Here is a 15470-nt window from a genome sequence, read left to right on the forward strand (position 1 = left end):
TCATTGTTGTGGCCTCTCCCGTTGTGGAGCACAGGCTGCGGATGCACAGGCTCAGCGGCCATGGCTCACGGGCCCAGCCGCTCCGCGGCATGTGGGATCTTCCCAGACCGGGGCACGAACCCGTGTGCCCTGCATCAGCAGGCAGACTCTCAACCGCTGCGCCACCAGGGAAGCCCTTGATGTAAATTTTTTAATGTAAGTGGTGTTGTCAAGCCATCTGGTTCTGGGCTTTCCTTTCTTTGGATGTTTTTGGTTACTGATTCAGTCTCCTTACTGTAGTGTAGCTTTGTTCAGTTTATCTGTATCTATCTATCTATCTATCTAATCTATTATTTAGTCTTGGTAAGTTGTATATTTCTAAAAATTTATTCATTTCTTCTAGGTCATTCCATCTGTTGTTGTATTCGTAGTAGTCTCTTAGGATCCTTTTTATTTCTGTGGTATAAGTTGTAATGTCTCCTCTTTCATTTCTGATTTTTGCTGAGTCATTTTGTTTTTTTTCTTGTTAGTCTAGGTGAGGGTTTGTTGATTTTGATACTCTTTTGAGAAGAACTTAATTTCATTTATACTTTTTTCTATTCTTCATATCCTTTATATCTGCTCTAATCTTTATTATTTCCTTCATCTATTAACTTTAGCTTTCATTTATTGTTCTTTTTTTAGTTCTTTGAGGTGTAAAGTTAGGTTGTTGATTTGAGATCTTTCTTCTTTTTTAATGTAGATATTTATTACTATAAACTTCCCACTTAGTACTGTACCATTTACATTTAAAGTAGTTACTTATAGGGAACTACTCACTATTGCCATTAAAAATTTTTTTTCTGTGTGTCCTGCAAATATTTGGTCACTCTTTTCCTCTCTTGCTGCTTTCCATGTTTTATTGATTTTCTTTTTTCTTTAGTAATGACATGCTTTAATTCCTTTCTTGTTTTCTTTTGGCATCTTTTATAGGTTTTTTTCATTGTGTTTACCATGAAGATTACATAAAACATAGTTATAACAATCTGTCTTGAACTGTTAACAACTTAAATTACATACAAAAATACTATTCCTTGCTCCACTTTGTTCAGTGTCATAGACTATGTCTTTTTATATTTTATATTCACTAACATAGTGTTATAATAATTTTTAATGCTTTTATTTCTTAAATTCTATACTCAAAAGTGATTTATGTACCACCATTACAGTATTACAGATTTTTGTATTTGTATATTTACCTTTACCACAAAATCTTTATATTTTTATATGCTGTGTGTTGCTGTCTAGCTTCTTTGATTTCAACTTGAAGGACTTCCTTTAGCAGTTCTTGTAATGCAGGTCTTTGTGGTGATAACCTTTCTTAGTTTTTCTTTATCTGGGAACGTCTTTATTTCTCCTTCAGTTTTAAAGGACAGTTCTGGTGGATATATAGTATTCTTGGTTTGCAGGTTTTTTCTTTCAGTACTTTGAATGTATTATCCCACTTCCCTCTGGCTGGTAATGTTTCTGTTGAGAAATCCACTGATCTAATGGGAGTTTCTTTGTATGTCATGATTCACATTTCTCTTGCTGCTTTCAAGATTAACTCACTTTTGACTAGTTATTTATAGTATGTCTTGATTTGAGCCTCTTTGGGCCCATCCTAGTTGGAGTCCTCTGAGTCTCTTGAATCTGGATGTTCATTTTCTTTCTCAGATTTGGGAAGTTTTCGGCCATTATTTTTTTCAGATAAGCTCTCTACCCACTCCCCTTTCTCCATCTGGAACTCCTATAACGGGAATATTGGTCATCTTGATGATATCCTATAAGTCCCTTAGGCTTTTTCACTTCATTCCTTTTCTTTGTTCCTCTGACTAGATAATTTCAAATGGCTTATCTTTGACTTTGCTGATTCCTTTTTCTGCTTGATTCAGCCTGCTGTTGATTGTCCTGTAGTGAATTTTTAAATTTAGTTACTATATTTTTCAGCTCCATAATTTTTGTTTCGCTATTTTTCTGGTTTCTTTCTCATTGGTAATATTCTCATTTTGTTTATGCATTGTTTTCCTGATTTTGTTTAGCTGTCTATTTGTATTCTCTTGTAGCGCGCTGAATTTCTTTATGACCATTACTTTCAATTCTTTTTTAGGTAATTCATATATCTCCCTTTTATTAGGGTCAGTTTCTGGAGAGTCACTTTGTTCCTTTGTTTGAGCCATGTTTTCCTGTTTCTTCATGTGCCTTCTTTGGTGAATTGTCTGTTTAATCTTTTGTCCATTGTTTCATTTTTTATTGTTGAGTTTTGAGGGTCTTTAAAAGTATGTTCTGTGTATTTTTCAGGTATGTGACTCAATTTTTTTCTCTGAGTTGATGGCTAGTCTTTTCATTTTCCTTACAGTATCTTTCAAAAAGAAGTTCTTTAATTTTAAAGAAACCCATTTTATCAAATTTATTATTTTAGGAGGGGAACCAACGTTGTGTCTAAAAATCTTTGTTTAACCAAATGTCACAATGATTTTCTCCTAAAAGTTTTTTTTTTTTTTTTTTTTTTTGTGGTATGCGGGCTTCTCACTATTGTGGCCTCTCCCGTTGCGGAGCACAGGCTCCGGACGTGCAGGCCCAGTGGCCATGGCTCACGGGCCCAGCCGCTCTAAGGCATGTGGGGTCCTCCTGGACCGGGGCACGAACCCGTGTCCCCTGCATCGGCAGGCGGACTCTCAACCACTGCGCCACCAGGGAAGCCCACTCCTAAAAGTTTTATACTTTTATGTTTTGCATTTGGATCGATGATCCATTTTGTGTTAATTTTTTCATAAAGTATGAGATACTGCTTTAAGTTCATTATTTTACATATGGATATCTGGTTTTCCAACATTGTTTTTCTCCACTGAACTTTTTTTGCATCATGATCATAAGTCATTTGACCACATCTATTTTCACCTATTTCTGGTCAGTACCTTTTCTCTTCCAGTGATTTATGATTATGCTTGTACCACACTGTCTTTATTACTATAGCTTAATATTAACTCTTAAAACCGGGTAGTATAAGTCCTTTCTTCTTCTTTTTCAAAATTGTTTAAGGTATTTTAGGTCTTTTGTATTTCCACATGGATTTGATAATTAAATTGTCAGTTTTTACCAAAATTCCTCCTGGGATTTATTTGAATCTATATATCAATTTAGGGAGAATTGACAACAATTATTAAATCTTCCAATCCATGATAGCAGTATATCTCCCTTATCTAGGACTTTAATTTTACTTGGCAATGTTTTATAATTTTCAGTTTGTGTGTCTTAAGACTTACCCTTAAATATTTCATATTTTTTAATGTTATTGTAAATGGTATTATCTTTAAATTTTCAATTTCTGATTGTTTTGTTGCTAGTATTTTCACATGCGGTTCATTTTTATATATTGATCTTGTATTCTGCAGTTTTGCTACACTCACTTATTAGCTCTAGTAACTTTTTACAAAAAGATTACATAGAATTTTCTCCTTAGATGATTATGTCATCTGTGAATATAGAGACAATTTTTCTTCTTTTCCCATCTGGACTCCTTTTATTTCTTTTTCTTATCTTATCACACTTATTAGAACTTTCAGTCCAATACTGAATAAAAGTGGTAAGACTAAACATCCTTCCCTTGTTTTGATCTTTGATCTTTCACTAATAACTATGACAGAAGGTATATTTCAGTAATGCTTTTTAGCAGGTTGAGTTAATTCTGTTCATATTCTTACACTTATCAGGAATGGATATTGGATTTTGTCATGTGTTTTCTCTGTATTTTTTCATTTTTTGAAAGGATTGTATTACTTTTCTTTTAGTTTCTTTTTTTATAGTAGAAAAGATATTTTTATGATTTTAAACATTTAATATTTATTGAGAATTGTTTTGCTCTGTGTAACTACAGTCCATCTTGAAAAACATTTCACATGGACTTGAGATCAATGTGCATTCCACTCTTTTTTTTTTCTTAAACATCTTTAATTGGATCTTTTAGTTTCTTAACAGGGTGAATTACATTTATTTTTCAAACATTAAGACCAACTTAACATTCCAGAGATAAACCTCACCTGGTCATATATTGATGTATTATCCTCGTTCTGTGTTGTATTCATTTTGTTAAGGACTTTTTTTTTGCAGACGTGTTCATGAGAGATGATCTTTAGCTTTGTTTCCTTGCAGTGTCTTTGGGTTTGTTGTTAGCATAATGCTGCCTTATTGCAATAACTTGGAAAGTTTGTCCTCTTCAATTTTCTGAAAGAGTTTGTGTAGAAATGGTAATATTTGTTTCTTATATGTTTGGGAGCATTCACCAATAAAGCCATCTGGTCCTAGAGTTTTCTTTGTAGGATGTTTATAACTGCATATTTATTTCTTAAAATGAATATTGGTGATTCAGGTTATATCTTTCTGCTTTAATGAGCTTTGGTATTTTATCCTTTTCAAGGAACCTGTTTCATCTATATTGCTGAATTTGTTGGTGTAAGTTGTTCACAGTACTTCCTTACTATCCTTTTAACATCTGTAGAATCTATAGTGATGTCACTTCTGTCACTCTTGATATTGGTAGTTTGTATTCTCTCTCTTTATTATTCTTAGCAGTCTGAGTGGAGATTTCATCAATTTTAATGATCATCTCTAAGAACGAACTTTGGTTTCCATGGTTTTCTCTATTTTCTTGTTTTCTTTTTCTATTTTTGATCTCCATTTTTTCCTTTCTTCTGTTTACTATGGTGAGTTTCATTGCTCTCTTTCTTCTAGTTTCTTAAAGTAGAGGCTGAAGTTACTGATTTGAGACCTTTATCCTTTCTAATACAGGCAGTTAGTAAAATAAAATTTCCACTGAGTATTCCTTTAGGTAAATTTCACTAATTTTGATATGCTGAACTTCCATTTCTCTTCTATTAGTAAGTTAGTAAATAAATTTTCTAGTTTCTATTGTGATTTCTTCTTTGATTCATCATTTATTGAGAAACATGTCATTTAGTTTCCAAATATTTGGAAATATTTGAATATTTGAGTTGTTTTCCAGCTTGGGCTTAATTGCAATTGAAGCTATTTTAATCACTTGTGTAACTGTCTTTGTATGGATTGATTTACAATGATTATTTTCTAGTTAAATCCATCTCAGTCAGAATATGTACTTTGTATGGCTTAAATCCTTTCAATTTTAATGAGACTGGTTTTGTGCTCCAGAATATAGTCTATTGGTAAATTTATCTTATGCACTTTAAAAAGTGCTTATTCTTTTGTTTGTGGAGTGTTCCATAAATATCAGTTATGTCAAGATGGCTTATAACCATGTTCAATTCTTCTATATTCTTACTGATTTTCTGATTGTTCTATCAATTATTGAAACAGGTGTGTTGAAATCTAATATTTTTGGACTGTCTGTTTCTCCACTCAGTTCTGTCAATTACTGCTTCATATATTTCAAAGATCTGTTTTTAGGTACATAAACATTCAGGATTTTGATATTTCTATTCTTGGATTGACCCATTTATCATTGTAAAATGACTCTCTTTATCCCCATTAATACTCTTTGCTTTGAAATTTGCTATTTTTATAGCAAATCTAGCTTTCTCATTATTAGAGTTATTGTGGTATCTCTTTCTTCTGTCCTTTTACTTTTAGTCTAGGTATCTGTGTCTTTATGTTTAAAGTTAGATTCTTACAGGCAATTTATAGTTGGGTTTTGCTTTTTTATCCAATCTAGCAACATCTGCCTTTTATTTAATTGGGCTGTTTATATCATTTACAATTAATGTGATTATTGATATGTAAGTATTTGAATTTAAATTTTGTGTCTTGCTCTTTGTTTTCCCTCTGTTCCTGTTGCATCAGTCTTTTCCCCTTCTTCTGTTTTTTGGAAGAACTGAGTATTTTTGTGATTCCACTTTACTTCCTTTGCTTATTTATTAGCTATAACTTTTTTTTCTTGATGTTTTAGTGTATGCTTTAGGGTTTATAGTATACATCATGAACTTTATCACAGTGTACCATCAAGTAATATGGTACCACTTCAAATATAGTATAAGAATCTTATAATACTGTACTTTCATTTTTCTTCTCCTGGAATTTTGGATATTTTTTTCTTACATTTTATTCTTATATATTTCATAATTTCCTTAATACATTGTTAATATTCTTCCTTTAATAGTCAATTATCTTTAAAAAGATTTTAAAACAAAGTAAAAATTATGTTTACTTACATATTTATTATTTCTAATCTTAATTTCCTTTGCATAGATCCAGATTATGACAGGTATTATTTTCCTTTTACAAGAAGGATTTTAGAAGATGTATTTATATTGTGCTTGTCTGTTATTGTAGAGGTTTGGAAAATTATCCTGTAAAATACCAAATAGTAAATATTTTAGGCTTTGTGTGCCATATAATCTTTGTCACAACTGCTCAAATATGCCATTGTGTCAGGAAAGCAGACTTGGATAATATGTAAATGATTGGATGTGGCTGAGTTTCATTCAAACTCTTATTTACAAAAATAATGGGTCATAGTTAGGTAAGAGGCATCTTTTGCTGACTTCTATGCTACTGAATAATCTTTCAGTTTTCTTATTTCTGAAAAAGTCTAGTTTATTTTTGTTTTAGAAAGATATTTCTGTGGGTATAGAATTCTAGTTTGACAGTTTTTTTTTTTTCTTTTACTACTTTAAAGATGTTACTCCACTGATTTCTGGCAAGAAATCTTATTTTTAATCACTGGTTTTACATAATTTGAGAGCAATGTATTTCTTTATTTTTATTGCTTTAGTATTTTAAGAGTAAATCACAATTTATGTTCTTATTCTCTTACTGGCCATTTGGGTTGTTTCAAGTATTTAGCTAATATGAATCATGCTGCTGTGAACTTTCTGGTACACATCTTTAGGTGCCTTTATGCATACATTTATTTGTAGTGGAATTGCTGGGTCATGGAAGAGGCATATGACCAGCTTTAGTAGATACTGACACATGGTTTTTCAAAGTGATGGTACCGTTTTACAGCCCCATCAACGACGTGTGAAAGCCCTAGTTGCTCCATGTCCTCATTGACATTTGATATTAATCTAGTCCCTTTCATTTTGGTCATTCTGGTGATGTGTAGTGATATTTACTTAGGATTATAATTTGTGTTTAGTTGATCACTAATGAATCTGAGCACCTTTTCATGTATACATAGGAATATACCTTCCATTGTTTATGGGTACATAAAAACCTATGTGAGAATGCTAAATACCCAATTTTGGCAGTTTCTACTTCTAAGGACAGAGAAGGGGAGGAATATGTTGGACAGGAGGGTTCACAGAGGGCCTCAACTTACAGTATTATTGCTAAACCAGAAGTGGATACAGGAATATCTAAAATGTTTCATTTCTTCACAAAATTTAATTTTTGTAAAATATGCTTAATATAACATTTGCCATTCAAACCATTTTTAACTGTACTGTTTGTGACATTTAGTACTTTTACATTGTTATAGAACCATTACCATCACTCAAAAAATTTTTGAGAGGTCAGTTTAAATGCTTAATTCAGCATCACATAGTTTTTATAAACATTATCAGAGAGTAAAATTTTACAGTGTATTTCTAATACAAGTGTAAATTCACATCCAGAAAACAAAAATTTGGCTATTCAAAGTTTGAACAAGCTTCCAAGGGTAGGATTTTTCTTGTCAAGTTGTTAGGAGTTTATAATGTAAAGAGCTTTCTGTCTGAAGGTACATTAATGTCAAACTTCAAAGTGATGAGTCACATTAATTCAACAGTTACCTCTTGCATATTTCTATATGTATAGCACTATTTTGCATTATGATACGGGTAAGTCATAAATAATTAAAATAAATGGTTCTTAGTTGCTTTTGCCATAATCATTTTATGATATAGCAGTAATGTTTTTCAAAGTCATCTGTTTAAATGTTCACAAACATTACCTGTACTTTTGTTTTCATCTTCAGATTATGACTGTACCTAATGACCCGTATACTTTTCTCTCTTGTGGTGAAGATGGAACTGTTAGGTGGTTTGATACACGCATCAAAACTAGCTGCACAAAAGAAGATTGCAAAGATGTAAGAATCAAGTTTTTGTACAAATGATGAAAAAAATTAAGATTATACTTAAAATTGGGTAGTAAGTTAACTCTGTTATGAGCTTATGGATAAATTAAGAATTTTTTATTTTATAAAATTTTCAATAAGTATATTTTTATAATCAAAAAAATCTTAATTAAAATGTTAATAGTGAAGTTAAGGAACTTATACTTAAATTGTACAGTTCAAATATATTTATAAAAATTTATATAATTGTTCAGTATATACGATAGCATTATAAAAACTTGAAGTATTTATCAGTATATTCCATTTGTTTATGGAGGCAATTTTGGCTTACCAATAGCAGTGATAAAAGCATGTAGAAGTTTAGTGTCTCTTTTTATTTTTACCCTGTCCTTTAAACCAAGATTTATTTATATGCTATCTTTTGTTTTAGACAGTTAGATACCATTTAATCAACATGTTCATTCAGATTTAGCTCACTTCTCTAAAGATAGAGCTTCACTATCAATTTTGTATTTTTTAAAATAGTATTTTAAACTTGAAAAAGACCTGAGAAATCAGTCAGTGTAAGGCCCCAGACAACTAACCCTAAATGTTATTTAGAGACAGTAGCTTTTGTCTCAGATCATTTTAGAGTAGTAAATGAAGTAAGCAAGTATTGCTAAATATATTTTTACTGATAGTTACAAAAAAAAAAGTTACTAGTAATCAGGTTGAGTGTTTGCTAATCAAACCTGTTACTATTGTTAACATGCTTTAGGTGGAGAAAAGATTATTTTATACATTGAAACAGAGAAGAAAAAAAATAGAAATAAAAAAATTTTGTCAGTTTTTCTACTGTATACATGTATACACATACACAATTAGGAACGTTGAACTGAAGGCAGAAATAAGTTTAAAATAGCAGGTTGTTTATTAGGGGCATTTGGTTTACCTGTTTCTTAGTAAATAATAGGTCCTAAAATTTGTTATGTCAAAATCTTTTAAGCAGTAGTTTCGTATACAATGTAGTTGGATTTAATTTTGCTTTTATAATCAAAAACTCTGTAAAACTAAAGAATAAAGCAAAGCTAGTAAGTGAAATATTGTTAAATTTTTTCTCAATAAAACTTTTGATTTCTTTATATGTAAAAAGGAATAGAGAGAGTATAAAGAAAATTGGTAACTAGGGTAATTCTTAAATCCTAAAAATTTAGAATTATGAGCAGTATTTGGTGAATAAATTCTATGTAATAGGAATAATGTTCTGAGGCCCATAATTAAATACATAAAACTTAGCATAAATGTAACTTACAAACTCAGCTATTCTGAGAAGAGTGAGGAGTTAGAGTTGTAGACAAAATAGTATAGAATTAACAGTACCTTAAAGCTATATCTTTGGGGTGATAACTCTTATATTTTCTAATGCTTGTATAGAGATAAGTAGTGACATTATAGTGAAGCCTGTCTTTGACATGGCTTCAATTTTATATGTATGTATGTACTTTGTTTTTGAATGGGTAAGGAGGCAGATTTTATAAGTTAAAAATATAAAATTTTAATATCAGGTTATGATATTTTTGTTATATTTTAATAGCAATAATTAAAATTAAAATATCATGAGTACCGTATAAAATGATTATACTTATGATAGACAAAGGTTGATTATACCTCCATGTTTACTGTCCAGTGGATCAATGATCGCAGGCATTTCTAATGACATTAATGACTTAATGACATATTACATAGGTAGTGTATGAGTTTTTTAATATTTCTAAAGATGATCATTTTATTCCTGAGTATGAGAATATTTAGGAGGCATTTTGGTTTTTTTCCTCCCTCATTGTCATACTGACTGAATTAGGATTTCTGAAAAAGATTTTCTTGTTCTAATTGAAGGGAAAATGTTTTAAATAGACTATTATCTGTTGTAAAGCTTATGTAACTGGTATTTTTTTATCTTTTGTAGGATATTTTAATTAACTGCCGACGTGCTGCCACATCTGTAGCTATTTGTCCACCAATACCATATTATCTTGCTGTTGGTTGTTCTGATAGCTCAGTACGAATATATGATCGGCGAATGCTGGGTACAAGAGCTACAGGTAAAAAGACATATATTGGAGAAAATATGAGATCCTATCAGTTCAAAGGATAAATCTTTTTTTTATATATAAATTTATTTATTTTTGGCTGCATTGGGTCTTCATTGCTATGTGCAGGCTTTCTCTAGTTGCGGTGAGCGGGGTCTACTCTTCATTGTGGTGCGTGGGCTTCTCATTGCGGTGGCTCCTCTTGTTGCGGAGCACAGGCTCTAGGTGTGCGGGCTTCAGTAGTTGTGGCTTTCGGGCTCTAGAGCGCAGGCTCAGTAGTTGTGGCGCACGGGCTTAGTTGCTCCGTGGCACGTGGGATCTTCCCAGACCAGGGCTCGAACCCATGTCACCTGCATTGGCAGGCGGATTCTTAACCACTGCACTACCAGGGAAGTCCCCAAAGGATAAATCTTTATGATGTATTGCAATTTAAAAATTTCATTAGTTTCACGTAAAATTTAGTAAATAGAATGTATTTAAATACTATGGATTATTATAAAAAATAGCATTTCACCAAGTTTTTATGACCCATCAGTGTGATACTTTTGCAGTTTATCACTTTAAAAAGTTGTAACACTTGATATATTAATTTCCTGGGTCTATCATAACAAATTACTCTAAACTGGGTGGCTTAAAATAACAGAAATTTATTCTCTCACATTTCTGGAGGCTAAATGTCTAAAATCAAGATGTCGCAGGGTGGTTTTCTGCTGGAGGCTCTCATGGAGAATCTATTGCCTGCTTCTCTCCTAGATTCTGGAGGTTGCTGACAATCCTTAGCATCCCTTGGCTTTTAAATGTATCAGTCCAATCTCTGCTTCCATATTTACATGCTATTCTCTCCTGTGTATCTGTGCCTGCATTTCCCTCTTCTTATAAGAAAACTAGTTACATTGTATTTAAGGGCCACCATAATCCAGTATGACCTCATCTTGATAATTACATCTACAAAGACCCTATTTCTAAATGAGGTCACGTTCTGTGTTTCTTGGTGGACATGAATTTTCAGGGGACACTCTTCAGCTCACAACACTTGGCTTTCCTAATTTCTCTTTGCCATCTTTTCAATCAAGGGGATAATAGTAAGCGTGGTGGAGAGAAAAGTTAGGAAAGAACAGTGACTTGGGTGTGTATTAATATATAACATATTTATGCCTACTTAGTAGCCTAGCTAAAGTACTGTAAATGATGCTGCAGTACTGAATGTGAATTTGCCTTAAACTCCTATTTGTTCCTCATCTGCTTTGGGATCAAACCACTTCTGAAATATTCACCTCAAAGCTAACTTCCATTAGCATTTTCTGTCAAGGAAGGTCAAGATTGCACATTCTTTCTCTCTCTCTCTCTCTCTCTCTCTCTGTCTCTCTGTCTCTCTCTCTCTCACACACACACACACACACACACACACACCCCAAATATACATACATATGTACACATTTATATATATATTCACATATTTTATGGCATCAAAAATAAAAGTTGACTTGGGCCAGAAATTAACAATGTTGATCTCAATGTCAGTTTATGTCCAGTGAAAATGGACCTAGATTACTGAAATGGGAAAACCAGATGGGATCTTTTTTCTTTTCTTGAACTGTGATTGAGGAGTCTTATCTATTTGGACATGCATGTTTAGGGGGAACAGTAGTAATATATGGAACTGTAGGCTCAGTTATCATTTCTCAACAGATGGGACATGATTGAAATTTTGGGCAGGGCAAGATAATACAGCTTTGTGGGATTCTTAGAATTTAGCATTCCTGGGTCTGCAGAGCACAAAGTGCCAGTCGTACCTCTCCCTATCATATTGCATTACGTTGACGACCACCAAAATTAATTAAAATTAGAGTGGTATTCCCACTCTGTTATCTTTTTTTTTTTTTTTTTTTTTTTTTTTTTGCTGTATGCGGGCCTCTCACTGTTGTGGCCTCTCCCATTGTGGAGCACAGGCTCCGGACGCATAGGCTCAGCGGCCATGGCTCACGGGCCCAGCCGCTCCGCGGCACGTGGGATCTTCCCGGACCGGGGCACGAACCGGTGTCCCCTGCATCAGCAGGCAGACTCTCAACCACTGCGCCACCAGGGAAGCCCCCCACTCTGTTATCTTATAAGAGGAGACTTTCATGGCAATCAAAGATCTTTTACTGACATACAGTAAAAGGTAAATCATATTAAAAAGGTACTGTACTGTTTTATCTAGTATGCTAGTAAATATCAGCTTTCCGATTTATATTATAAAATTATATTATCTTAATGTGGGGAATTTTTAAGAGATGATTTAGTGTGACTGTAATCACAATATAAAATTGATTAAATAACTCATATTTCCAATAAAACATTGATGTAATCTGGAATTCTAGAAAATCATGAATTCTTTTTGGAAGATATGTAACTTTTATACTATATTCATTTTTATTTTGTTACAAAATTTGACTGGTGATTAAAGAGTCTTTTCCAGAAATAGAATATGATAGCTTGGATTTATGTTGCTACGTTAAATCACATATCTCATAATTCAGATTAAGAGTTTTTCAAGTGTTTTTCTTGAAAAATATTCTGAATTTTAAACAGCTCCTTTTTTCTTATTTAGGGAATTATGCAGGTCGAGGAACTACTGGAATGGTTGCCCGTTTTATCCCCTCCCATCTTAATAACAAGTCCTGCAGGGTGACATCTCTGTGTTACAGTGAAGATGGTCAAGAGATTCTTGTTAGTTACTCTTCAGATTACATATATCTTTTTGACCCAAAAGATGATACAGCACGAGAACTTAAAACTCCTTCTGCAGAAGAGAGAAGAGAAGAGGTAAGTTTACTCAAAACCATGTTCTTTATTGAATTCAGAAAACATTAACTCACTAACTCCTAGAGCATTAATTCAGTAACTCCTAGGGCCTGAAAGGCTTCAAAAAATAGAGTTAATTTTCATGGCATTTACAGTCCTAAGGAGCAAAGACATGAAAATACGCATGAAAGAATGGGAGTAATAAATAAGGATAAGGTGCTAGGCGAAAGTATTTTTAAAGAGAAAATATTTAATAGCAAAATGTTTTTCAAGTTTATGGATGCACAGCAGCAGGCAAGAAAGATGAACAGTTCTGACAGTTGCAGAAGAGGCAATTAAAATAATAAATAAATGTGATGTATAAACTTCCAAGAGACTAAATGTTTATATTCATGCAACAATGTTTACTATTCATATGTTGATAGCAGTCCTTCCTGTCTTCTCCTGATTCTGCCTCTTTCACAGTTATGAATTAGTGACATGTAATATTATCTCTAGGTACATTTTGTAAAACAATGACCCATATGAGTGAGTGAGAAAAAGGTAAGTTAAAGTGTCTGAACATGCACACACAGCACAACACATACACAGAATTGGGAGAGGAGGGGATTGCTGTCCTCATATAAATAGTGAATGGTAATAGGTAAAACTCCTATTGGTGCATGAATATAAACATTTAGTCTTTTAGAAGTTTATACATTCCATTATATCTATATATCTATATCTGTAGATACCCTCTTTATCAATTTCTAGATATAAATATAGATATATATTATGTATTGGAAACTAGGTGAAAGAACTACTTTTCCTAAAATGACTCTAAATACTAAATCATTTTTCTTACTTATGAAAAGCAATAACCAGAAATAGTATATCCTTGACAGTACACAGCAGTAGAAAAATGTTTGCTTTAACCTTGTTAAGGTTCTTTCCCCAGTTTTTCACTTTGGCTTTTTTATTTTACAATGTCCTATGGTTGTTTTTGTTTTTTTAATTTGGTTGCACCGGCTCTTAGTTGCACCTCCAGGTCTCCTTAATTGCAGCACGTGGGCTCCTTAGTTGAGGCACACAGGCTCCTTAGTTGTGGCATGCAAACTCTTAGTTGCAGCATGCATGTAAGATCTAGTTGACCAGGGATCAAACCCGGGCCCCCTGCATTGGGAGTGCAGAGTCTTATCCACTGCGCCACCAGGGAGGTCCCTACAGTGTCCTGTGTTTAATCACTCTATTCTTTGGATTATAAATGTCTTTTGAAATTAACCATTGCTTTTTATTAATTATCAGTGACTTTTAGGTATTGGTCCAACTCTTCTTAATGAATACATTTTAAAGATACTAGAGAACAATAACAATTTTGTAATTCCTATGAGATGCAAAACCAAATCCAGTTCTTATAGTTGCAGGTTGAGAGGGCTATAAAATTAGAAAAAAATCAAGATTACTTTATAAATGTGTTTTTGGGATTTTAAATTTGGCACTGTGTTTAAGTGAATTAGGAAATTGGTGAAGAAGAGGGTATGATGGCTAATAAAACAATTTTTGAGTTTATTGGTCTGATTGAAAATGTGAAATCTGCTCTGTCATTTTGTTGTTGCTATGTAATTTCCTCTTGAGATAACGCGCTTCAGTAAAGTTACAGTCATACTTTGTGACTGTTACAGAACAAAAGAGTTGGAAATGCAGAAACATTTTAAGTGAGCCAACTAGCTTTTATCCCATAGAATACTTAGCCTAAAGATGTTTATAAAATGAGTGAAAGAGGCTTAATTATGAACAGTTGGTTTTTTTGAACATGTTTTTCTCAGTATTCTTTGTTGAATTCACTAAATTAAGAAAAATAATTCTGAAAATGAATTAAAATTAAAAAAATAAATTATGCTTATTGTAATAAATGAAATAATTCACAGGTCTATATAGAAAAAGAAATTAATAACCTGTCCTCCTCTTAATCTCACCATCTTTTCTTTCAGTGTTTTATGCTAAATCCTTGACAGTAATGTTCAGACAAACTCATCTCAGCTCACCAAATATTTACTGGGTGGCTACTATACTACATACGCTACTAAACTTTAGAAAATCAAGGATGACTGTAACAAAGACATGATCTCTCATTCAGTTTACAAATAAATAAATAAATTTATAAAGGAATAAAGTTTATAAATAAATGTGTGAAACTTAAAATAATAGAATTATATGTAAGAATTATGTTCTATATAAGTAGACCAAAAGAAGGAATAATTGTTTTTGATTGGGAATGTAAGAAACACTTGAGCAGGGTTTTAAAGTATGAATAAAAGTTTAATATATGAGTTTTTTCTTATGTTTTCATATTTTTATATTTTCTTAACTTGTAGGGGTCTCTTTTTATTTCCTATATTATTTCCTTTGCCCTCTAATAATTTGTCTTTCACCCCCCACCCCTTTTTGTTTTGGCCATGCCTCTCGGCTTGCTGGCTCTTAGTTCCCCAACCAGGGATTGAACCCAGGCCCCTGGCAGTGAAAGCTCAGAGTCCTAACCACTGGACTGCCAGGGAATTTCTGTTCCCCTTCTTTATTTAGCATATTCTTTTGTCTTATTCAAATTTTTT

At 32.6% G+C, this 15470-nt stretch overlaps 1 protein-coding gene across 10 annotated transcripts in view; it reads left to right on the top strand.

Moving 5' to 3' along the window:
- DCAF6 (DDB1 and CUL4 associated factor 6) overlaps positions 1–15470 on the top strand; it is a 173813-nt gene that overhangs the window by 69946 nt on the left and 88397 nt on the right. For all 10 annotated transcript variants that reach the window (XM_032637199.1, XM_032638781.1, XM_032632494.1 and 7 more), the window contains 3 exons: positions 7928–8041; positions 9975–10110; positions 12689–12903. In XM_032637199.1, coding sequence (XP_032493090.1) covers positions 7931–8041; positions 9975–10110; positions 12689–12903 — 462 coding nt within the window. In that variant the 5' untranslated portion in view covers positions 7928–7930. The remainder of the gene's footprint in view (positions 1–7927; positions 8042–9974; positions 10111–12688; positions 12904–15470) is intronic.

The sequence above is a fragment of the Phocoena sinus genome, chromosome 1 (assembly GCF_008692025.1).
Source record: "Phocoena sinus isolate mPhoSin1 chromosome 1, mPhoSin1.pri, whole genome shotgun sequence".
NCBI lineage: Eukaryota > Metazoa > Chordata > Mammalia > Artiodactyla > Phocoenidae > Phocoena > Phocoena sinus.